The sequence below is a fragment of the Capsicum annuum genome, chromosome 6, assembly GCF_002878395.1.
Source record: "Capsicum annuum cultivar UCD-10X-F1 chromosome 6, UCD10Xv1.1, whole genome shotgun sequence".
Classification (NCBI taxonomy): Eukaryota; Viridiplantae; Streptophyta; class Magnoliopsida; order Solanales; family Solanaceae; genus Capsicum; species Capsicum annuum.
The window spans coordinates 227347683-227366347 of NC_061116.1; the positions used below are offsets into that span (position 1 = coordinate 227347683).

The window sequence follows — 18665 nt, forward strand, 5'->3', positions numbered from 1 at the left end:
AGAATCTAAGGGGAAAACATGACATTAATAAAGAGAATAACAAGTAATAAATGAATTTCATCCATGGTGGAAACTCTGTTCACCATACAAAATGTAGGGCCTTTGGTGGTGTCTAGTTTATGGCCATCTCTTGGAGTCTTAGGTATTTTTCATGTCCCAATAAGATTTAATAGAAAGATCAGTCTTGAGGTCCCAAGCCAGAAATTGATTTGCTTTGAAATACTACTAACCAAGCAGGTGTAAAAATACGATACATAGATACATAATTTGGAAAGTGGTCAGATAATGGTAGTATTTTAGACCTTCACTTGTGTTAGCCTTGAATGTTTTCGTCAATTTAGGTGGAGCGAAAAAAATTAAGGTTATTTTCATCTTAAATCAAGCAGTCGGCACTATTTCTCTTAAAAGAATTCCTTGAACGTTGACACTGCCTTAATACATAAGTCAGCCATGTGAACCAAAAAAGAACTTTCGATAGGGAGTGTTTCACCCCTTATATAGGTTTACACGACACAAATTTGAATTAGGCAGAATAAAATGCCAACCAGCTAGTAAGGGGATCAGGCTGAGTCTGAGATTTAGGATTTGAAGACCTAGCTAGAGACTACAAGACGTCTTGCAAAGCTACTCTCAACGAGGACATTGAGACTATTTGAAAATAAAAAAATACGGAATTGCTAAACCGATAAAACGAAAAATGTGGATGGATAGGATATTTTCTCTATGGAATTGTTAAACCGATAAAACGAAAAATGTGGGTGGATAAAATATTTTTCTTTTGTTTTACGGGACATTTAACACATCTGATAGGCAATGGACACAAACAGATGTGCAAAACAAGGTGTGCAATGCGTACCTACAAACACAACTACAAGTGTGTATGCTTTAATTATCAAAATACATACACATCATATGCTTGTGAGTACTGGGTTGATTAAAATATCTGGTTGTTGTTTAATTAATTACTGTACTCTTGTTTTTGTGAGTCTCAAATTCTCCAACATTTCATTCTCAGTTAAGTAATTGGTTCTCAGGGTTTCATTAAGTCTAATTCAGTAAAATGAATATTGAGGTGCAGGTTTAATTGCTGGTACCTTTCCAATTTAATGTTGTTTCTGACCTAATAGTGACTCCTACTTAAGGATAATCACTAAGGGGTCGTTTGAAATTTAATGCATGCATTAGTTTAATGTGTATTAGTGGTAACTTGTTTGGTATACCTTTTTACCTTATGTATAACTAAAATTGAGGTGTGCATTACTAATACCTCAAAATCCATCACATTAGTAATGCAATGAATCTAATGCATGCACTAACATGCTTAAAGACCCTATTACCCCTCAAAAAAATTTTCGCATCCTTTCCAATATATATATTTGAGGGTATTATGTAAAAAAAAAATAAAAAATTTTAGAAATTATGTAATTCATGTTTTTTTAATACATCGAACCAAACACTGCATAAGAATGATGCAAGCATAACTAATATAAACATTACTAATACAAGCATTACTAATACACCATATTTTGCATTATTCTTATACACTCTATCAAACGACCCCTAAGGGCATTACGTTTACACCAGCTCAATCCAACTATTTATTGACTCACCGCATTTTAACTTGTACAAGTTAGATCATCTGAAAGTTAGGACTGACTTCGGCACATCTCCTATGCTTATCACTTGCCTATGCTCTTGCTGCATGCCACCTTCAAGCGATATGATGTAATAAGTGAATTAGCACATACAACTCTTCGATGGCTATATTCCTGTAGTAGCGAAGGCATGGTTCATCTTCTTAGAGAGTGCAAAGGTTCGAATGAAATATCTTCTCGAGACAATACCGGAGCTCCATATAGGTGCACGCGTGTGCACCAATGATAACTTTTTTAGTTTTTGTATGTGATAAAAATAAAAAAATAAATAGAAAAAATGATTCCTGTGTAAGATTAGTATTTAACTTTGGATGACTTATTCAAAGCAAAAAATGTAATAAAAATAAAAATAAAATTACGTGATAAACTCTGAAAAATTCAAAACTGAATTACCACTCAATAAAATTTACTCGCTTATGCTCTTGGCCAAACTCTGTCTTAGTGATTTGAAGGCAACACTTTGAATAAATAATTGGTTCTTGGTACATAGGAATTTCAAAATTAACTCAATTTTTTTAGTAATCCGTCTAATAAATTAAAATTTAATTAGTATTAGGTTAAAATAAGAATTTGCAATAATTGAAGGACCGAAATGGCAAACAAAAAATGTATTTCCAGCAAATGTATTTATACTGAAAATTGTATTTTCCCGGCGAATCCCATCGGCGTATGCAAATATATAGTTTCTCCGGTACCGTTTTGGCCGGAATTTTTTTCTTCCGATGGAGTATATATTGAATACGTTGACGAAGAAGGTAGAAGTAGATTCGATAATAAAGGACACAATTGACAAAGTGCTCGTCCTCCGTTTTGGCCGATCGTCCGATCCTCTTTCTCTACAGCTCGATGACATCGTACGTATTCCTTTCACTTTCCTAATTCAGTTTTATTTTTTTATTTTTAATTTGCTTCTTTTTGTGGAGGAATGGGGGTTTGAAGCTTATTAGTTCGCGATTTAGTACTTTGCTTCTAAATGAATAATTTGTATGTATTCAATGATTTATCTGATAAAGAGAATACAGTGTTATAGTCAATTTTTACAGAATTACTTTGAATTTCTATGGAACAAAGCGTTACAGGATATGATGTAGTTTCAGCTTACTGAGGAGATGATGTTAGATAGGAGGTTGTAGACGACACGGATTAGGGCAGGAGTTTAGTAAGTAATAGTGCATTTTCTTACTATTCGTTCATACTAGTAATCATTTTTTGTCCTTCAATTTCTGTTATTATTTGTTACTGTATCTCTTGTACTTTGATTATCATATTATTTTTGCTGTAGTTACTGGTCAGAATGTTTTGTTATGCTTTCACTTCCGTTTATTGTTGGGTTAGACTTTTTTCCTTGAGCCAAGGGTCTATTTGAAATAGCCTATCTACCTCTGAGATAGGGGTAATGTGTGCGTACACTATACCCTGTCTAGACCCCACTTTGTAGAACTACACTAGGTATGTTGTTTGTTATTATATATTTAGACCAATCGACATGCCAGTAGGGCAAGTTTCCACCTCCACCCAGTACTTTTTTTTTTTTTTTTGTTTCTTCTGTTTGTTTTATTAAATTGAATTTGTATAAAGACTGGAAATATGAAGATTATTTACACCATTAGTACTAGCAGGTTAGTTACCATTTTTATCAGAAATAAATGATTTATCAGGGAGATTTGCCTAATTGCCTATAAATGACCTAATTATTAGAACTTTAACTCTAATATATATGTTCCAGGATGAACTTATCAGATGTCTAGTGCTAGTTAATAGATATATAATGATATTTGAAAAAGTTTGCACGCAGAAAAGGTGTTTGTTTTTGCATATACTAACTGTTCTGAACAAATTGAGATAGAGGGAGTATATATTTTAACAAATTATAATAATAATATATGTGAAGTTCTAGTTGAAAGCTATGGGTAGCTGTGGAGAAGGTGAATTCACCCCTTATGTATTAGATAGTCGAAGTTTGTAAAAGTTGTGCCTTTTCACTGTTAATTTGACTTTGCATAAGTTTTATCTTGGGGTGGTTCTGTTACTTTTTTCCTTCTTGTTGGTTGCAGCTGTGTAAATCTGTGAGAGAGGTGTCCAAGTTTGCAACTGTGGCCTTAGTGGATATTGATTCAGAGGACGTTCAAGTTTATGTCAAGTATTTTGACATAACCTTAGCACCATCGATCGTTTTCTTCTTCAATGCTCATCATATGAAGATGGATTCTGGGTATGCTTCAGTTTTCTTAACTGTTGTGCTATAGACATGTTCTTTATGTTGTAGATGTAATTCAATTAAGTTGAAGAAAGAGTTCTCCATGGTGTCATACTCCTTCCATCTTTGTTGAGCGACAGGAGCTCATTATATTTTTTAGTCCTTCTAAGACTTTAAGCATTATCCCAGACACATTTTGTTGGCAAATTAAACTAATTCAAAATGCTGGAAATATCCCGCAACAATTTGGATAACTAGTTCTTTGGTCCTTCAATCAAGGAAATTGAAATGACATTGACCCGATTCAAGCAGCTCCTTGCAAGAGCCGTATTGGTTTTTAGTCGATTAAAGGGTAGAAGAGAGAATGGTGAGGGCATAACATGGTTCTAGGAAGAAATAGGAAGGAGAGGCTATTTAGAGAAGACTTTATTTATTAACATTTATCTTATCAAAAAAGAAAAAAGTGTTTCTGTTGGCCAAGTATTTGCAGATAACCTTCTTGTTGCCACCTCTTCCCACTTGCCTCCTCCCTTAGTAAAGGATATGCGATATTGGGACATGTTCAGGTTCGCAAATCATTTGCCTCTCTTTTTCTTCCTCTACTACTTGCGTGAAAGACCTTAAATGTTAAAATTTTATCTCTCAATCTAATATATATATAAAAAAAAAGGTTTATTTCTGAGTCTGTTGAATTTAATCATTTATAGTAATACAGCAAGAATTATCTTAGTAAATTTGATTAGGACTCTGCAACAATTTTTAAGTAATTACACGTAAACTCAGTTATGCACATGCTTGAGGACAGCTTGATGGTGTAATTCCATTCCAGTAATATTCTTATATCTTATAAGCTCTTACTTCTCTGAGATGGATTTTTTCCAGGAGTGCAGATCACACCAAGTGGGTTGGAGCATTTCAGAGAAAACAAGACTTCATTGATGTTGTAGAGGTATGGGATAATCTCACAACTTTCTTTTTGACCTTGGTATTTTCCCTATGATCCGGAAAAATATCTATTGAGTGTAAAATTATATATTCTTTGCTGCTAAGTTGCTCGGACTCTCCAAAAGTGTTGCCGCACCCGATTCGGATCCTTCAAAAATACACTATTTTTGGAGGATCCAACACGCACCCGTAGACACAACTTAGCTTTGCTGCGTAGTGCAGGTTTTCAATAATTGTGATTTACTTATTTGGTGCAAATACTTGCATGAAGTTGATCCATTAACACCAATTTTTCTTTGATGGAATATAAAAGCCAGATAGACAAGTAATTTGGCAGAACAATAATTAATATATGTGATTGTAATCTCACGGCTGTGGGTTTAAATTGAAGTGAAGCTTTTGGAGAATGGCTGAGCTATCACAGGATTGTAATTTCTAAACTCAAACTTCTGACATATGTATAGAAGGCTGTCCAAAATTAGCTTATTAAACTAGTAGATGTGTTTCTGCATGTCCCTGGACATGAAGTTTGAAGAGCAGGAAACTATAATTGTGGAAGGGAGAAGATGCTGGTTATGAGTTAAAGCTTAAGTTTGAATTTATAAAGCTGGTGACTAAGAGTCCTCGTTCATTTTCTGGTGGATTGTGTCTTCCTGCCTAGGGCATTAACTTAAACTTCAATTGCAGACTCTTCAGAACCTCCGCTATATGGGTTTTAAGAACTTCTTTTGGCTCATCTTTGAATGATGTGCAAGCATGGCATGGACAGATTTGTATAGTTGTTGTTTTTACATAAGTTACTGACTAAGAAGGTTTCTCAGATTCTTCCTTAAAAAATAACTCTACCCATGAGCCGGTATTTCTGCCATAGTATTCTGAAACTAAGTTTTACGAGGAATTGGTTTTTAAGTATATTATAAAGCGACCAGATCTGTCAAATAATTAAGGGTACACTGAGATGCATATTTGCAGCAATATAAGTGAAGATAAATGTTAAAATCCATATTTGAGATGATTTCTGGGCTTTGGTCTAGTTGTAAGAGCGCAACAAATGATGTATGGGTCAGGCGCACATCACAGTTTCTAACACTACCTCATAAAAAAGCCTAGTATTTAGGTGGACAAAGGTATAGGGGTGGGCTTATTATCTCCTGAATTTCGAACTATGGTCCATTGGGCTCAGGGTTTTTCTCGGTTATCAAATAAAATCGATAGTTTGAGATCCCTTTTCCATAAGGCAAGAACAAATTTCTTTCTTTCAAGGAGTATGTTCCTCTAAGAAGCCTAAAAAATTATGCATAGAAATTTTTACCTTGCCATAATTCTTGCATAGAGGCAAATACAATGTGTCATGACACAAGTCTTCATATATTGACATCCTCAAATTTGAGGTTCTCGGATTTTTTTAATATGTTTTCACCTCCAATGAGGCATCAGGTGTTGAATAAAGCTCATTAAGTCTAGTTAAATCAAGCTGTCTTCAGGTTGTAAAGATTTTCAACTTGTCAAAATCTGAAGCGAGATATCCTAATTTGCGGAGTTGCTAGTGATTCTAGCAACTATTTCGTGAATCAACTTAAACCATTAGTTAAAAATTTAGGTTCTGATAAAATTTGGTAGCTTTGGACTTTTGTCAGTTAGTTCACAATTTGATAGAACACCTGACTGTTATACTTTATCTGATGCTTAAATTTTTTTTCACAAATCATGCGTGTGGAGTAATTTCTAATTGCTCGGCATCCCTGTTTGTAAGCAGGCAATATTTAGAGGGGCCATGAAAGGCAAGCTCATAGTGACTTGTCCCCTTCCCCCAGAGAGAATACCAAAGTTTCAGTTGCTATACAAAGATGTTTAGCAGGTATGTCTGTCTGTAATTTTAGGTTGACTAGTTCCTAACATGACATGTTTTCCAGCTTGATGAGCATCCCTTTCCTCTTCATTCTTTTGCTAGTTTCTCTTAATAGTTGTCCTTCTTAGTGAATTATCCCATATTGTTGTGTTACTGAAATATTTCTGTGATGTGTCTGCTTTATATTTTGAAGCGCATACCTTACATTATGTGTTTAGTCTACATTTTTAAGAAGTTAAAATTGTAATGTACCTTCAGTATTGACTCAAAAATAATTTTTTCACAAGGTAATCATTTGGTATTTGGTTACTTGAAAACATTTTCTACCAAAAAGGGGAAACAGACTTTTCCCCCTTTCGGGCAAGTCATTTTTCTTTACAGATATTCAAACTCCACGCTATATCACTTTCTCTGACCAATACTGATTGATTGCTGAACTCCACACCATATCACTGTACTGATCTATTTTTTTTTTCTTTTTGAAATTGTTTGCTTATTTCAGTTGGTTGATCGCTGAACTGGAGGAGAAAACTGCTCATCTTGAAAGCTATTGTTTCTGGATGATTATAGTGACCATTACTTATCCGTAGCATGAAGTTGAGTGAGTTGTGGATTTTGATACTTTAATATCAACGCGAGAAAGAGGATCGTGGCAGACTGATGTAGTAACAGGTCTCTTATTGAATTAATGTAGAATCAAGATATTTTTCTCTTGGATATCTTAGCTGCGAGATAACCTGTGATCTGTAGCAATCAGAAACATCAGTGTATGATGGGGTGAAACAATGTAAGTGATGAACCTAAAGAACCTTTCTCCAATGCTAGTAATATTGTCATCAAAACAGATATTGAAGAAGAAACATCTTTGCTTCCGTAGACAGTCTCAAGGCATTCTCCGTCATTCCTGATATAGAACGAGTTATGCGAAAGCTACTGTCCAAAGACTGCTCACAACTGGTTGTGTTCGAGTCATGAGAATGAAAAAAATCATGACAAGGAGAATTTCATGTAATGGACTTTTGCAGACTAAATCCAATATAGTTGGAGCCCCAAAGTCGGTACTTGACACCGGGTAGAAACAAAACAAAAAAGAAAAACATCTCTGTGTCTGTGCCATTGTTGTTGGACAACTTAAATGGTTGTGCACAATTTGTGTTATACTACATAAAAAGTACTTCTGAGCTGTTATGTAGTGAGGTCTTGTAATAGCTAACAATGCCGACATGCTCTAGTCTAGTCACCATCACAGACCACAGTACTCTTGGTCCTTAAAAGTTTATTCTAAGAGGCCCATGAATGGGTCTTTGGACAATATTTGATTTAAGTTGAAAAAGTAAAGAATTTGAGTTGAAATCGGAAAAATTGATTGAAAATTTGTGCACTCAAGGGTTAGCAGAGGCAAAAACAAAAACAGAGACACAACGGTTATAAATTTTTTTTTTTTTTTTTGAAAATTTGTAATAGACCTCTGTGGTCTGATCCTTTTCGAGACACCACGCATAGTGGACTGCCATTATTTTACTTGAAATACTCGAGAAGCAAGTTTTTAGAGTATCTCGCGGCTATTTCAGATGTTGAAGTTCTTACACTTGGTACTGCTCAAACTCTCGTTCCACAAAGAAAATAAGTGACTCTACCACCCTGTTAATTTTGTTCTACTCAATCAAATTAAATTCCTTCATAACAAAATGTATCACAGCACTTGTATCTTTCTTTACCATTTTTAAACTTATTGCATAATTGTGGAGAAACTAAGGACAGCAAGAAACATGGATTAAATGTGTCACATGGTGGTTTGCAATAATATCCATATGCCAGATAGGTTTTATAAGGAAGTAACCCAGTGTGGGCTTCGCTAAATCACTTCATGGATAAAGTCTTTTTTTTATTATTTATTTCTTCCAAAAATAAATAAATAAAGGCAAAATAGGCACACCATGCAAATCGTTAGCATATAATTATCATTGTCCACTTTCTCCAATTCTCCGGATGATTAATCTTTTATTTTTTAGTTAATGTTTTTCCTTGAATTGGAACTGAGAAAATTTTATTTTCATATTTCTTTTTTTAACACCAATGTACTTCAGGCGCGTTGGTTCTTGTTGAGTTTCTCACATAAGTTTGATTCCAGTTTTCAAGTACTTCGCGTTGGTTCTTGTTGAGTTTCTCACATAAATGACCTAGGTTTGATTCCAGTTTTCATGTTAACTTTTGCAATTTTTTTTGTTTTATTATTTGTTATGATTTTTAACAACAAAGCGCGTTGGTTCTTGTTGAGTTTCTCACATAAGTGACCTAGGTTTGATTCCAGTTTTCATGTTAACTTTTGCAAGTACTTCGCGTTGGTTCTTGTTGAGTTTCTCACATAAATGACCTAGGTTTGATTCCAGTTTTCATGTTAACTTTTGCAATTTTTTTTGTTTTATTATTTGTTATGATTTTTAACAACAAAAATGGGCAGTAGGGAGTCGAACCCTGGACATGTTGTTTAAAGAATAAACCATTTTCCACTAGGCTACTACAGTGATTTGCTTATATTGAGTTAAAGGTTTATGTATTACCATAAAATTCATATTTAGCCTATCTATTTGTATTTTTGTCATTGCTTAAATCTCTATTGACTAGTCAGTGACTTATGTAAAGATAATAGTGTACCCGCATTCTTCGAATCCTGAGTTCGCCTCTGTTTGGATGGGCTTATTTTAAGTGCTTTTAAGTCAAAAATAGTATTTGAATAAATTTTTAAAGTGCTTAAAAACACTTTATTTTAAGCTAAAAAGGCATAAATAAGCCAAAAGCCAAAAACTAGAATTTCTAGCTTTTGGCTTACAAGCCAAAAAAAAAAAGAAAAAATTACATATCATAGACAAAATACTATATTAATTACAAGATATGGTTCATGTTTTAAAAAATTACAATTCATAGTCATTTGGTAGTTAAAAGTTAGATTTTTTTGTGAGCCCTTTATACAAATATATTAAGATTTGTATATATCAATTTTCTCTCTCATATATTTATTTTTGGTATTTTCTTTTTACTCTCTCTCTATCCTATTGACTCAAAAAAAGGCAACAGTGGAATATCAAAACACAATATTTTTGATGATATCTTCTTCAACTATTTTTTTCTTAATTTTCTCTCAAAATTACTGTAGTATCCTTGATTTTAAATTAAAGAAACGACAATATTGGCAACATCATAATACATGATTATTCAAGAGATCTTCTTCAACTTTTTTCTCCTTATTTTCTCTCAAAGTCACTCTAATATCACAAAATAGAATCCTTGATTTCTCTATGATAAATCGTTTTTGCGAATTTTTCACCATAGAAAATTAGTTTAGGATATTTATTGACATTAGATTTAATTTTTTTAAAATTTTTATATATTACGTTAGTTATTTTTTAAATTTCTTCATTGTTCATATATTTTACAAAAAAAAATAAAAAAGGGGGAGCACTCCCCCGTTTTTATAATTTTTTTTATTTCTGTGGATTTTTATTTTATAATATAAATTTTTATATATTATGTAAGTCACTTCCCCATTTTTACGGATAATTTAACAAAAAAAAAGGGAAAGAATTTTGCATCTTCTAGTAAGGTGGAAAGGAAAAAATATTTTAAGATATCTAAATCTAAAAAGGGAAGCAATGAAATTGACAATGATTACGAGGTCTTTTTGTATATATTCTCATAAAACAGAATTGTTGGTCAATATACATATTTGTTTCAATATATGTAGATACGTGTACTTTTTTTTCCGTAGAATAATACATGCATATATATATATACAGAGTTAGAGTGTATGTATGTATATACAGTTTTGATATATATATATATATATATATATACAATTTACATATATGTATATACAATTAACTTTCACATATACATTTTGAAAAATAATGCATATGTAGATATATACAGTTTTAGAGTGCATATATGCATATACATTCAAATTTGTTATTATGTAGAACATTCAAATTTGTATATACATATATACAAACAACAGATATACAAATAATAAATATATATGTATATGTTTATTTCGTTTGCATATATGTATATACATATATACAAACAATAGATATACAAATATGTATATTTCGTTTACAAACAACATTCAAATTTGTATATATAGATATACAAACAACAGATATATAAATAATAAACAATAATTTTGATTTGAATATATGTATATTTCGTTTGCTATATTGTTTACAAACAACATTCAAATTTGTATATACAGATATACAAATAATAAATGACAGTTTTGATTTGAATATATGTATACTTCATTTGCATATATGTATATATATATATATATATATATACAAACAACAGATACACAAATATCAAATTTATGTAAACTAATATACAGATATACAAACAATAGATTTTACAAATAATAAAAACTATCTTTGTAACCGTAGAGTGTCTATTACTAACTTTCTAGTCTAAATTTCATATTTACAATTCATAGACAAAATAAATGACAGTTTTAGATACATATATACAAAATAAAAAAAAATTGTAAATATGAAATTTACATATATACAAATGAAGCAGACATATATTCAAATCAAAACTGTTGTTTGCACGAGATATAAAATTGTTATATATCTGTCCAAACGGGCCATATTCGTTTGCACGAGACAACTTGAGTTGTACAAAATGGATATGACAAAGTGTGAAGTCAAAACTATTGAATAAGCATATTACTGTGTATATACTTGTTGGCATACCAAGATTTAGTTGGGATGGTGAATTCATGAATGACATTGGAGTTTTATATATATATATTCCTCGGTGAGCTGCATGCAAGGTGCGACATGTCCTGTTTAATTACTACTCCATAATACTTCTTCGATCTATCGTTATCTTTCTCAAATCCACCATAGTTAACGTCTCACATAATGTAATATTTATTTTTTACACAATTAGTCACAAGCAGTGTATAATGAATGAATAATTTGTGTATTCATTATACATGAATCGTAGACTTGTGGTACATTACATATAAGTGAACCAGTGGAAGAATAATAACTACAATCTCGAGATAACTATTCTCAGGATGAGTTATTCCGCGCATTTTGTTCTAATCAAACATCAAATAAGTCTCTCTTCTAAATTAATTCTGGGATTATTTATCCTTATCCCTCCTACCAAACGATCCTAGCTAGCTAAAATTGTTAAGATCCTTTATATGGTTCTTCTCCCATAAAAACTTCTATAGAATCATTTTCTTCTTATGGATCATGGGAGATCATTTCTTCCCCTCCAAAAAAATGCTTTTAATTCAAATGTCTGACTAGTGGGACTTAGATATGTAGGACAAGTAAAAAGTGGAAAGTCAAATACAGAATAGTAATTCATTAAAGAGGTGATGTTGACTTAGGTCTGTTATTGGAACATATTTGCAGTTTATCTGGAAAAGTACTTTGACTATTTTTTATTTTTTTCCCTATAGTAGTAGTAAATTTTGAGAGACCCTAAATCACTCCATGAGCAAATAAGTTTTATTAACAGCTCTAGTAATTAGGTTTTTTCATGTTCTTGTAACTATATATTGTAAGCCGCCACCCTTAAATTCAACCTTTGCTACAAGAATTATAGTGTAAACAAATACACCCTTTATCCCATTTTACTCGGACACAAGTGAAATTATAATAGTCAATCAATTTTAATATTTTAAATTATTAATTATTCGGAGTTAATTAGTTATACGTATTACTTGAATTTTTATGATAAATATATAGTTTGAACTAAAGTTATAGTGTAGCAATTGGGATCACATAGTACATACCGTCTTTAACATTTAACAATATTGTACATATATGCACCAATAATTCAAGAGGTGCAGTGCAGGGTTCTTCAACTTTGACTACAATAATAAAGTCATATTTCAACTAAATCTGATTCCCATTGGAGTGGGAAGTCCCACCTCGGAGTAAAATGCTCTCTAACAAAAACGGCTGCATAACATGGGATTACTTTGCCATAACTTTTATTGATTTTTTGACATCATGATATATGACTCGATTATTAATTTTAATAAATTAAAATGTGTATTTTTATTTTTACATGTAGAAAAATATGTTATCAGTATTTGACTATGTATAAAATTGTTAATTATGTTACCTTCAATATCTGGATATAAACATCGGATGAGAGTAAATTTTTAGGAAAAACGACATTGTATAGCATTTTTAAAAATAAATAGCTTAAGTTTGAAATTTTATCAAAAAATGGCCAGTTGAATAAAAAAATTTCACTTTATAGTCATTCCTAATTTGGGTCACTTTGACTCATATAGTTAAAATACAATCTATATACGATGTTGATATAATCCCTATATAATACAATACTGATACAGTTTCAACTTGACCATTAGATCTTTTTAAAAATACTTCAATTTTTTTTCTGCTATAAAGTTTTTAACTGAAAAATATTCTATATTTTTTTTATTGTTTAGAAATAATAGTTAAATAAAATGATATAAAAACGATATAATTATCATGTAGAATATATATCTATATAATATATATGTATAGAAATTATATAGTTCTATCAAATATGTGTATGTATAAATATATATATAAAATATCTAGAAAGTGTATAAAAATTATATAATTGTTGTATATAATGTGAAAAAAAAGTGCAATTATTATATAAATTGTGTATCGAAATTGTATAATTTTCTTATAAAATATTTATATGTATAAGATATATATAGAAACTATATAGAATGTGTGTAGAAACCGTATAAAACAAGCCAACAAATTGAAATGATTAGAAAGTAAAATTTAAATTTTATGGACATTTTCATGAAAATAATTTAATTTGAAGTGTTGTTTCTCCAAATTTTTATCTAACGTATACTGAGTGGTCCCCACAGACTGTTGCGGTGATGTGGTGGAATTTAATTTGGCAGACAAGCATGCTGTGTCTGGCATGTGAGTTACCGACGCATTGACACGTGAGAGAATGACTCATAAATTAATAATTAATGGGCTTAATTAAGTTGGTGGCCATTAGTTAGGTACTTAGTTATATAAGCTAAATACTCCATCCGTTTCAAATTATTCGTCTCAAATTTTCTAATTTGATATCTCATTTTACTATTTTTTTTCATTAATAAGGAAGAGACTAAATTTTTTTTCCATGTTTTACTCTTTGCATTAATTAATTTTTTCTTAAATTAAAATGTAAACATTATTTAATAGGGATACTATGATAAACTAATCATGTTATTTATTATTTTTCTGAATCAGTGTGTCACCTCAATTTGAGACGGGTGGTTTGAGACGAAGGGAGTATTGTTAATTACAACCTTTTATACTCTTTTCATCGATTTTTACTTGTCACATTTAACTTGATATACGCGTTAAAAAATAATTATTGACATGACTATTTTATCGATTTTTACTTGTGAGTACATTTTAACTTGATAAATTCATTAAAAAATTAATTGTTGACATGGCTATTTTGCTACAGTAATCCTATCAAAATGATGTTTACTATTGTGCCTTGGGATTAATTTGAAAAAAAAAAAATAATGATAGGAAAAGAAAATTGTCTTTTTTTTTTTTTTTTTATTTGTTAAAATGACAAATAAAATTAGAAAAATTGTGACAAATAAAAAGTGAACGGAGGCTGAACACACCGTTTAGCTCTAAGGGGTAGTTTGATAGAAGGGATGTGATAAATAAAGTTATCCTATAGATTAGTATCTCTCGCAGATTAATTAATAAAAATAATTGTCTAATTTTACTTGTTTAGTTTAGAAAATCAAGAGGTAATTTATTATTTTGTATCTATTTTATTTTTGTTATTAAATTTAGAAGACTTATAATTAATAAAAGTGATATAGTAAAATTATGCTTTAACTTATTACTCTCTCCGTCTCAAATTACCCGTCCAAAATTGAGATGATATATTGATTAAGAAAATTACTTCCTCCGTTCCAAATTATCCGTCTCAAATTTTTTAATTTAATTTCTCAATTTACTTGTCTTTTTCATTAATCAAGAAGAGACAACTTTTTTTTTTTTCATATTTATCCTTTGCATTAATTACTTTTTTTTTTTCAAATTAAAATGTAAACATCATTTAATAGAGGTATTATGGTAAACTAGTCATGTTATTAATTATTATTATTAATCAATGTGTCATCTCAATTTAGGACGAGTAATTTGGGACAGAGAGTAATTAATAACATGACTAGTTTACCATAGTACCCCTATTAAATGATGTTTATAATTTAATTTAAAGAAAGATAATTAATGGAAAGGTAAAACATGGAAGAATTCTTTTGTCTCTTTTTGATTAATGAAAAAAGATATAAAATGAGAAATTAAATTAAAAAATTTGGAACGAATAATTTAAAATTGAGAAAATATTTCTTAAAGAATGTGCTAAGTCGAACATGCATAGGTAAGGACACTTGCAAACTTAGAAGATAGAAAAGGTTTAAACAAATATTCTTGTGATTAATGTCAATTCAATTATAAAAAGAGAATAGCAAAAACCTTAAAAGACTGATGATATGCACGGCACACTGAAATGGATAAAACTTAAAATTAACTAATTTATGTAACGCGTAAATATAGTTATTAAGTTTAAAAAGTTTATTACTCATTAAGCTTAATGAGTAATACACTTTTTAAACTTAATAGAGTTTACGTTTTGTATACCAAATATTTTATATTGTTGGTGAAATTACAATAAATTTACAACTGAAAATTATAAGTGAAGAAAATAAATAGACTATCTTGTTCTTCTTTGGTTGAGGCGTTGATATCTCACTCTCTTTAAGGAGATTCAAGTTCACTACAGCAAATGTTTCACCGGTTCAACGGTAATCTTCTTGATTTGTCCCCTCTAGAATACAACAACCTTCTCACAATAACTCAACTACTCTGGACAAGAATTGAGTTCAAAACTTCACAAAAAGAATATCTCTCTTCAACTAGCAAACTCTCTTTTTTAAAACTTTTTCATGAACTCTCTATATATTATCTTATGTGTCAAATCATGCAAAACCATCTCTATTTATAGGAAAGAAAATCTTCCATGCAATGAATATAAGAATGAATGATAGTAGTAAAGAGAGAATATCGATGACTTAGAGGTTTCATGAGCTACAAAAGTTACATGAGTTACATCAATATAAAAAATAGGATAATGAATGAATAAAGTAAAAATTACATAAAACTTATATCCATATTTTACCACCACTAACTATTAGGTTTAATGGACCATAAATCACTAATGAAATGGGAGTTACGCAAGCTGAAAATGCAGTCATGGAACATGATTACTTTGTCAAATAATGGCATTAAGAGTGAAATGATAATGCTCCAACAGTAAACAAAGAAACAGACCAAACTGTCACCATAATGACAACAAAATTCTCACTTTCTGCCTATAGTTATTTGCCACAGTGATCACTTAATAGAGGAAGCATTATTAGACAAAATAGTATTAAAAAATATTAAAATGTTTATCCATCAACCCCACTCATTTTAATATTTATAAGAAGTCTACTTGTTAAAGAAAAACTATCATGCATAATAAATGTGTACTCAAAATGTGTACTCTGTATTGAACCTCCACTTAGTAAAATAGTAACTTTTACTCTAGAGTCGAAGTGGTCCCAGACTTGAACTATGACTGGTTAACGGAAATAAAAGGTTACTGCTTATACATATTAGTTAAGGTGTTGACATGAGCGTTATAGCCAGCACGTTACAGTCTTGGGCTATCCCGATTTCACGTTACTCATGATTCCCACATAACGATCATTTATATGACACAAACGAGCATGCCAAAAATTAGTAGAAGAAAACATATAAATAGAAGTAGATGTTTTATTCATTTCAACATTCAAAGATGTTTTATTCATTTCAATATTCAACTTGAACATACCATCACATGCATACCCTTTTCCCGAAAAACATTATTTTTAATAATTACATACTGATCAGATTCAATAATCTGTTTTAAACCTGCTTTATTAAGAAGAAAACTAGACATCAAATTTTTTCTCATAGGAGTATAAAGTACATCTTTTAAGATTAATACCCTTTCAGAAGTAAACTTCAACTCGACATCTCCCATTTCAATTACTTGAGTTGTGTGTGAATCTCCAGGTATGATGGTTTTGGGCTCCTCAAAATTTATATATTTTTTAAACCAGTCTTTGTTACAACAGACATGACGGTTTGCACCAGAGTCAGCCTACTATCCATCAACATTCTTCACCATATTAATGTCTGTTATCACTGCCACAAATGGTTCTTCGATAACGTTTGCCTTAAGTGTAGGCTTGCGTTTTTGAAATCTGCAAAATCAAGCAATATGTTCACTCTTGCCACAAACAAAGCATAGTCCTTTTTGTTGTACATGTTGATTTTTTGCTTGGTTATTTTCACCATTACTGTTCTTGGGATTTCTACCATCATTTTTCTTGAATTTTTTCTTCTTAGGCTTCAAAGTAGTATTTTTGTTAGTTTCGGGGGTAGCATTATTTGAAGAAGTTAAATTTACCTTCGGCGTGATGTTGTTCTCTTCTGTTTGCAAAAGTGCATCTTGTCCCCTTGCTTCTTCTTCTTCTTCTTCTTCTATGCGGATTCTCATTATCAAAGTCTCAAGAGAAGTTTCCTTTTGCTTGTGGCGCATAATTTTTTTGAAATTCCTTCCACGAAGGTGAAAGTTTATCTATTATGCTACAAACAATAAGGTTATCTCTCCAATTTTAACTTCCTCGGACCTGAGCTCGCCAACAATCATTATGAAATCTTGAGCTTGTTCTATCAATGATTTGTTGTCCACCATTTGGAAATGAAAAAATCGACTAGCCGCATATTTTTTCGCTCCCGCCTCCTCAGTGTCATATTTACTCTGCAAGGCTTTTCAATTTTTTCTTTGCACTAGAGTAAGTTCTATCATAATAATCATAAAAATTATCCGATAGACAATTAAGTAAAAAGTACCGACACTTGTATGAGTCATCATCGTATTTTCCAACTTTCTCTTGAAGAGAGATAAGTTCATCGTCGGTCATGGAAGAGTTATCTACTTTGTTTGGGTTCTTCTCAGTTAACACATAAGCAACATTGAGAAAATTTAAATAGAAAAACACTTTACCCTTCCACCTTTTGAAATGATTACCTTTAAATCGGAATGGCTTATTGAGATCTCCTATCTTGACATCCGCAGATTTTCAGTTATTGCTATTGAATTTCCTTAAAATTGTTGGTGAAATTACGATAAACTTACAACTGAAAATTACAAGTGAAGAAAATAAAAAGACTATCTTCTTCTTCTTCGGTTGATGCGCGATATCTCGCTCTCTTTAAGGAAATTCAAGCCCACTGCAGCAAATGTTTCACCGGTTCAGCAGTAATCTTCTTGACTTATCCCCTCCAGGATACAACTGTCTTCTCGCAATAAGTCAACAACTCTGAACAATAGTTGATGAGTTCAAAGCTCCACAAAAAGAACACCTCTCTTTAACTAGCAAACTCTCTTTTTATTAACTTTTTTGTGAATTCTCTATTATCTTGTATGTCAAATCCTTGCAAGACCACCTGTATTTATAGGAGAGGAAGTCTTCCATACAATGAATATAAGAATGAATGATAGCAATAAAGAGAGAATATCAATGACTTAAAGGTTTCATAAGCTACAAGAGTTACATGAGTTACACCAACATAATGAATAGGATAATAGATGAATAACGTGGAAGTTATATAAAACTCATATTCATATTCTACCATCACTAACTATTATATTTAATGGATCATAAATCACCAATGAAATGGGAGTTATGGAAGGTGAAAATGCAGTCACGGAACGTGATTACTTTGCCAAATAATGGCATTAAGAGTGAAATGATAATGCTGCAACAAAATTCCCACTTTCTTCCCATAGTTATTTGCCATAATGATCACTTAATATAGGAAGCATTTTAGTCAAAATAATATTTAAAAATATTAAAATGTCTATCCATCAT

General features: G+C 31.1%; 1 protein-coding gene across 2 annotated transcripts; it reads left to right on the plus strand.

Annotated features, from left to right (window-relative positions):
* The first annotated feature begins 2266 nt into the window (after nucleotides 1-2266).
* LOC107875327 (thioredoxin-like protein 4B) lies at nucleotides 2267-7518 on the plus strand. 2 transcript variants are annotated; one of them, XM_047414274.1, is made up of 5 exons: nucleotides 2267-2509; nucleotides 3710-3867; nucleotides 4735-4801; nucleotides 6554-6655; nucleotides 7171-7518. In XM_047414274.1, exons 1-4 carry the CDS (start codon nucleotides 2378-2380, stop codon nucleotides 6650-6652), a joined length of 456 nt encoding a protein of 151 aa, XP_047270230.1. In that variant the 5' UTR covers nucleotides 2267-2377; the 3' UTR covers nucleotides 6653-6655; nucleotides 7171-7518. The 2 variants fall into 2 exon arrangements, with proteins under 2 accessions (XP_047270230.1, XP_016577491.1); XM_016722005.2 differs by having other exon boundaries at nucleotides 2275-2509; nucleotides 7149-7518.
* Nucleotides 7519-18665: the final 11147 nt, after the last annotated feature.

Coding starts and splice junctions, on each gene's coding strand:
- LOC107875327 (XM_047414274.1), top strand. CDS start 2,378: ATGGAGTATATATTGAATACGTTGACGAAGAAGGTAGAAGTAGATTCG. Junction 2,510..3,709: donor CTCTACAGCTCGATGACATC/GTACGTATTCCT, acceptor TGTTGGTTGCAG/CTGTGTAAATCTGTGAGAGA. Junction 3,868..4,734: donor CATATGAAGATGGATTCTGG/GTATGCTTCAGT, acceptor GATTTTTTCCAG/GAGTGCAGATCACACCAAGT.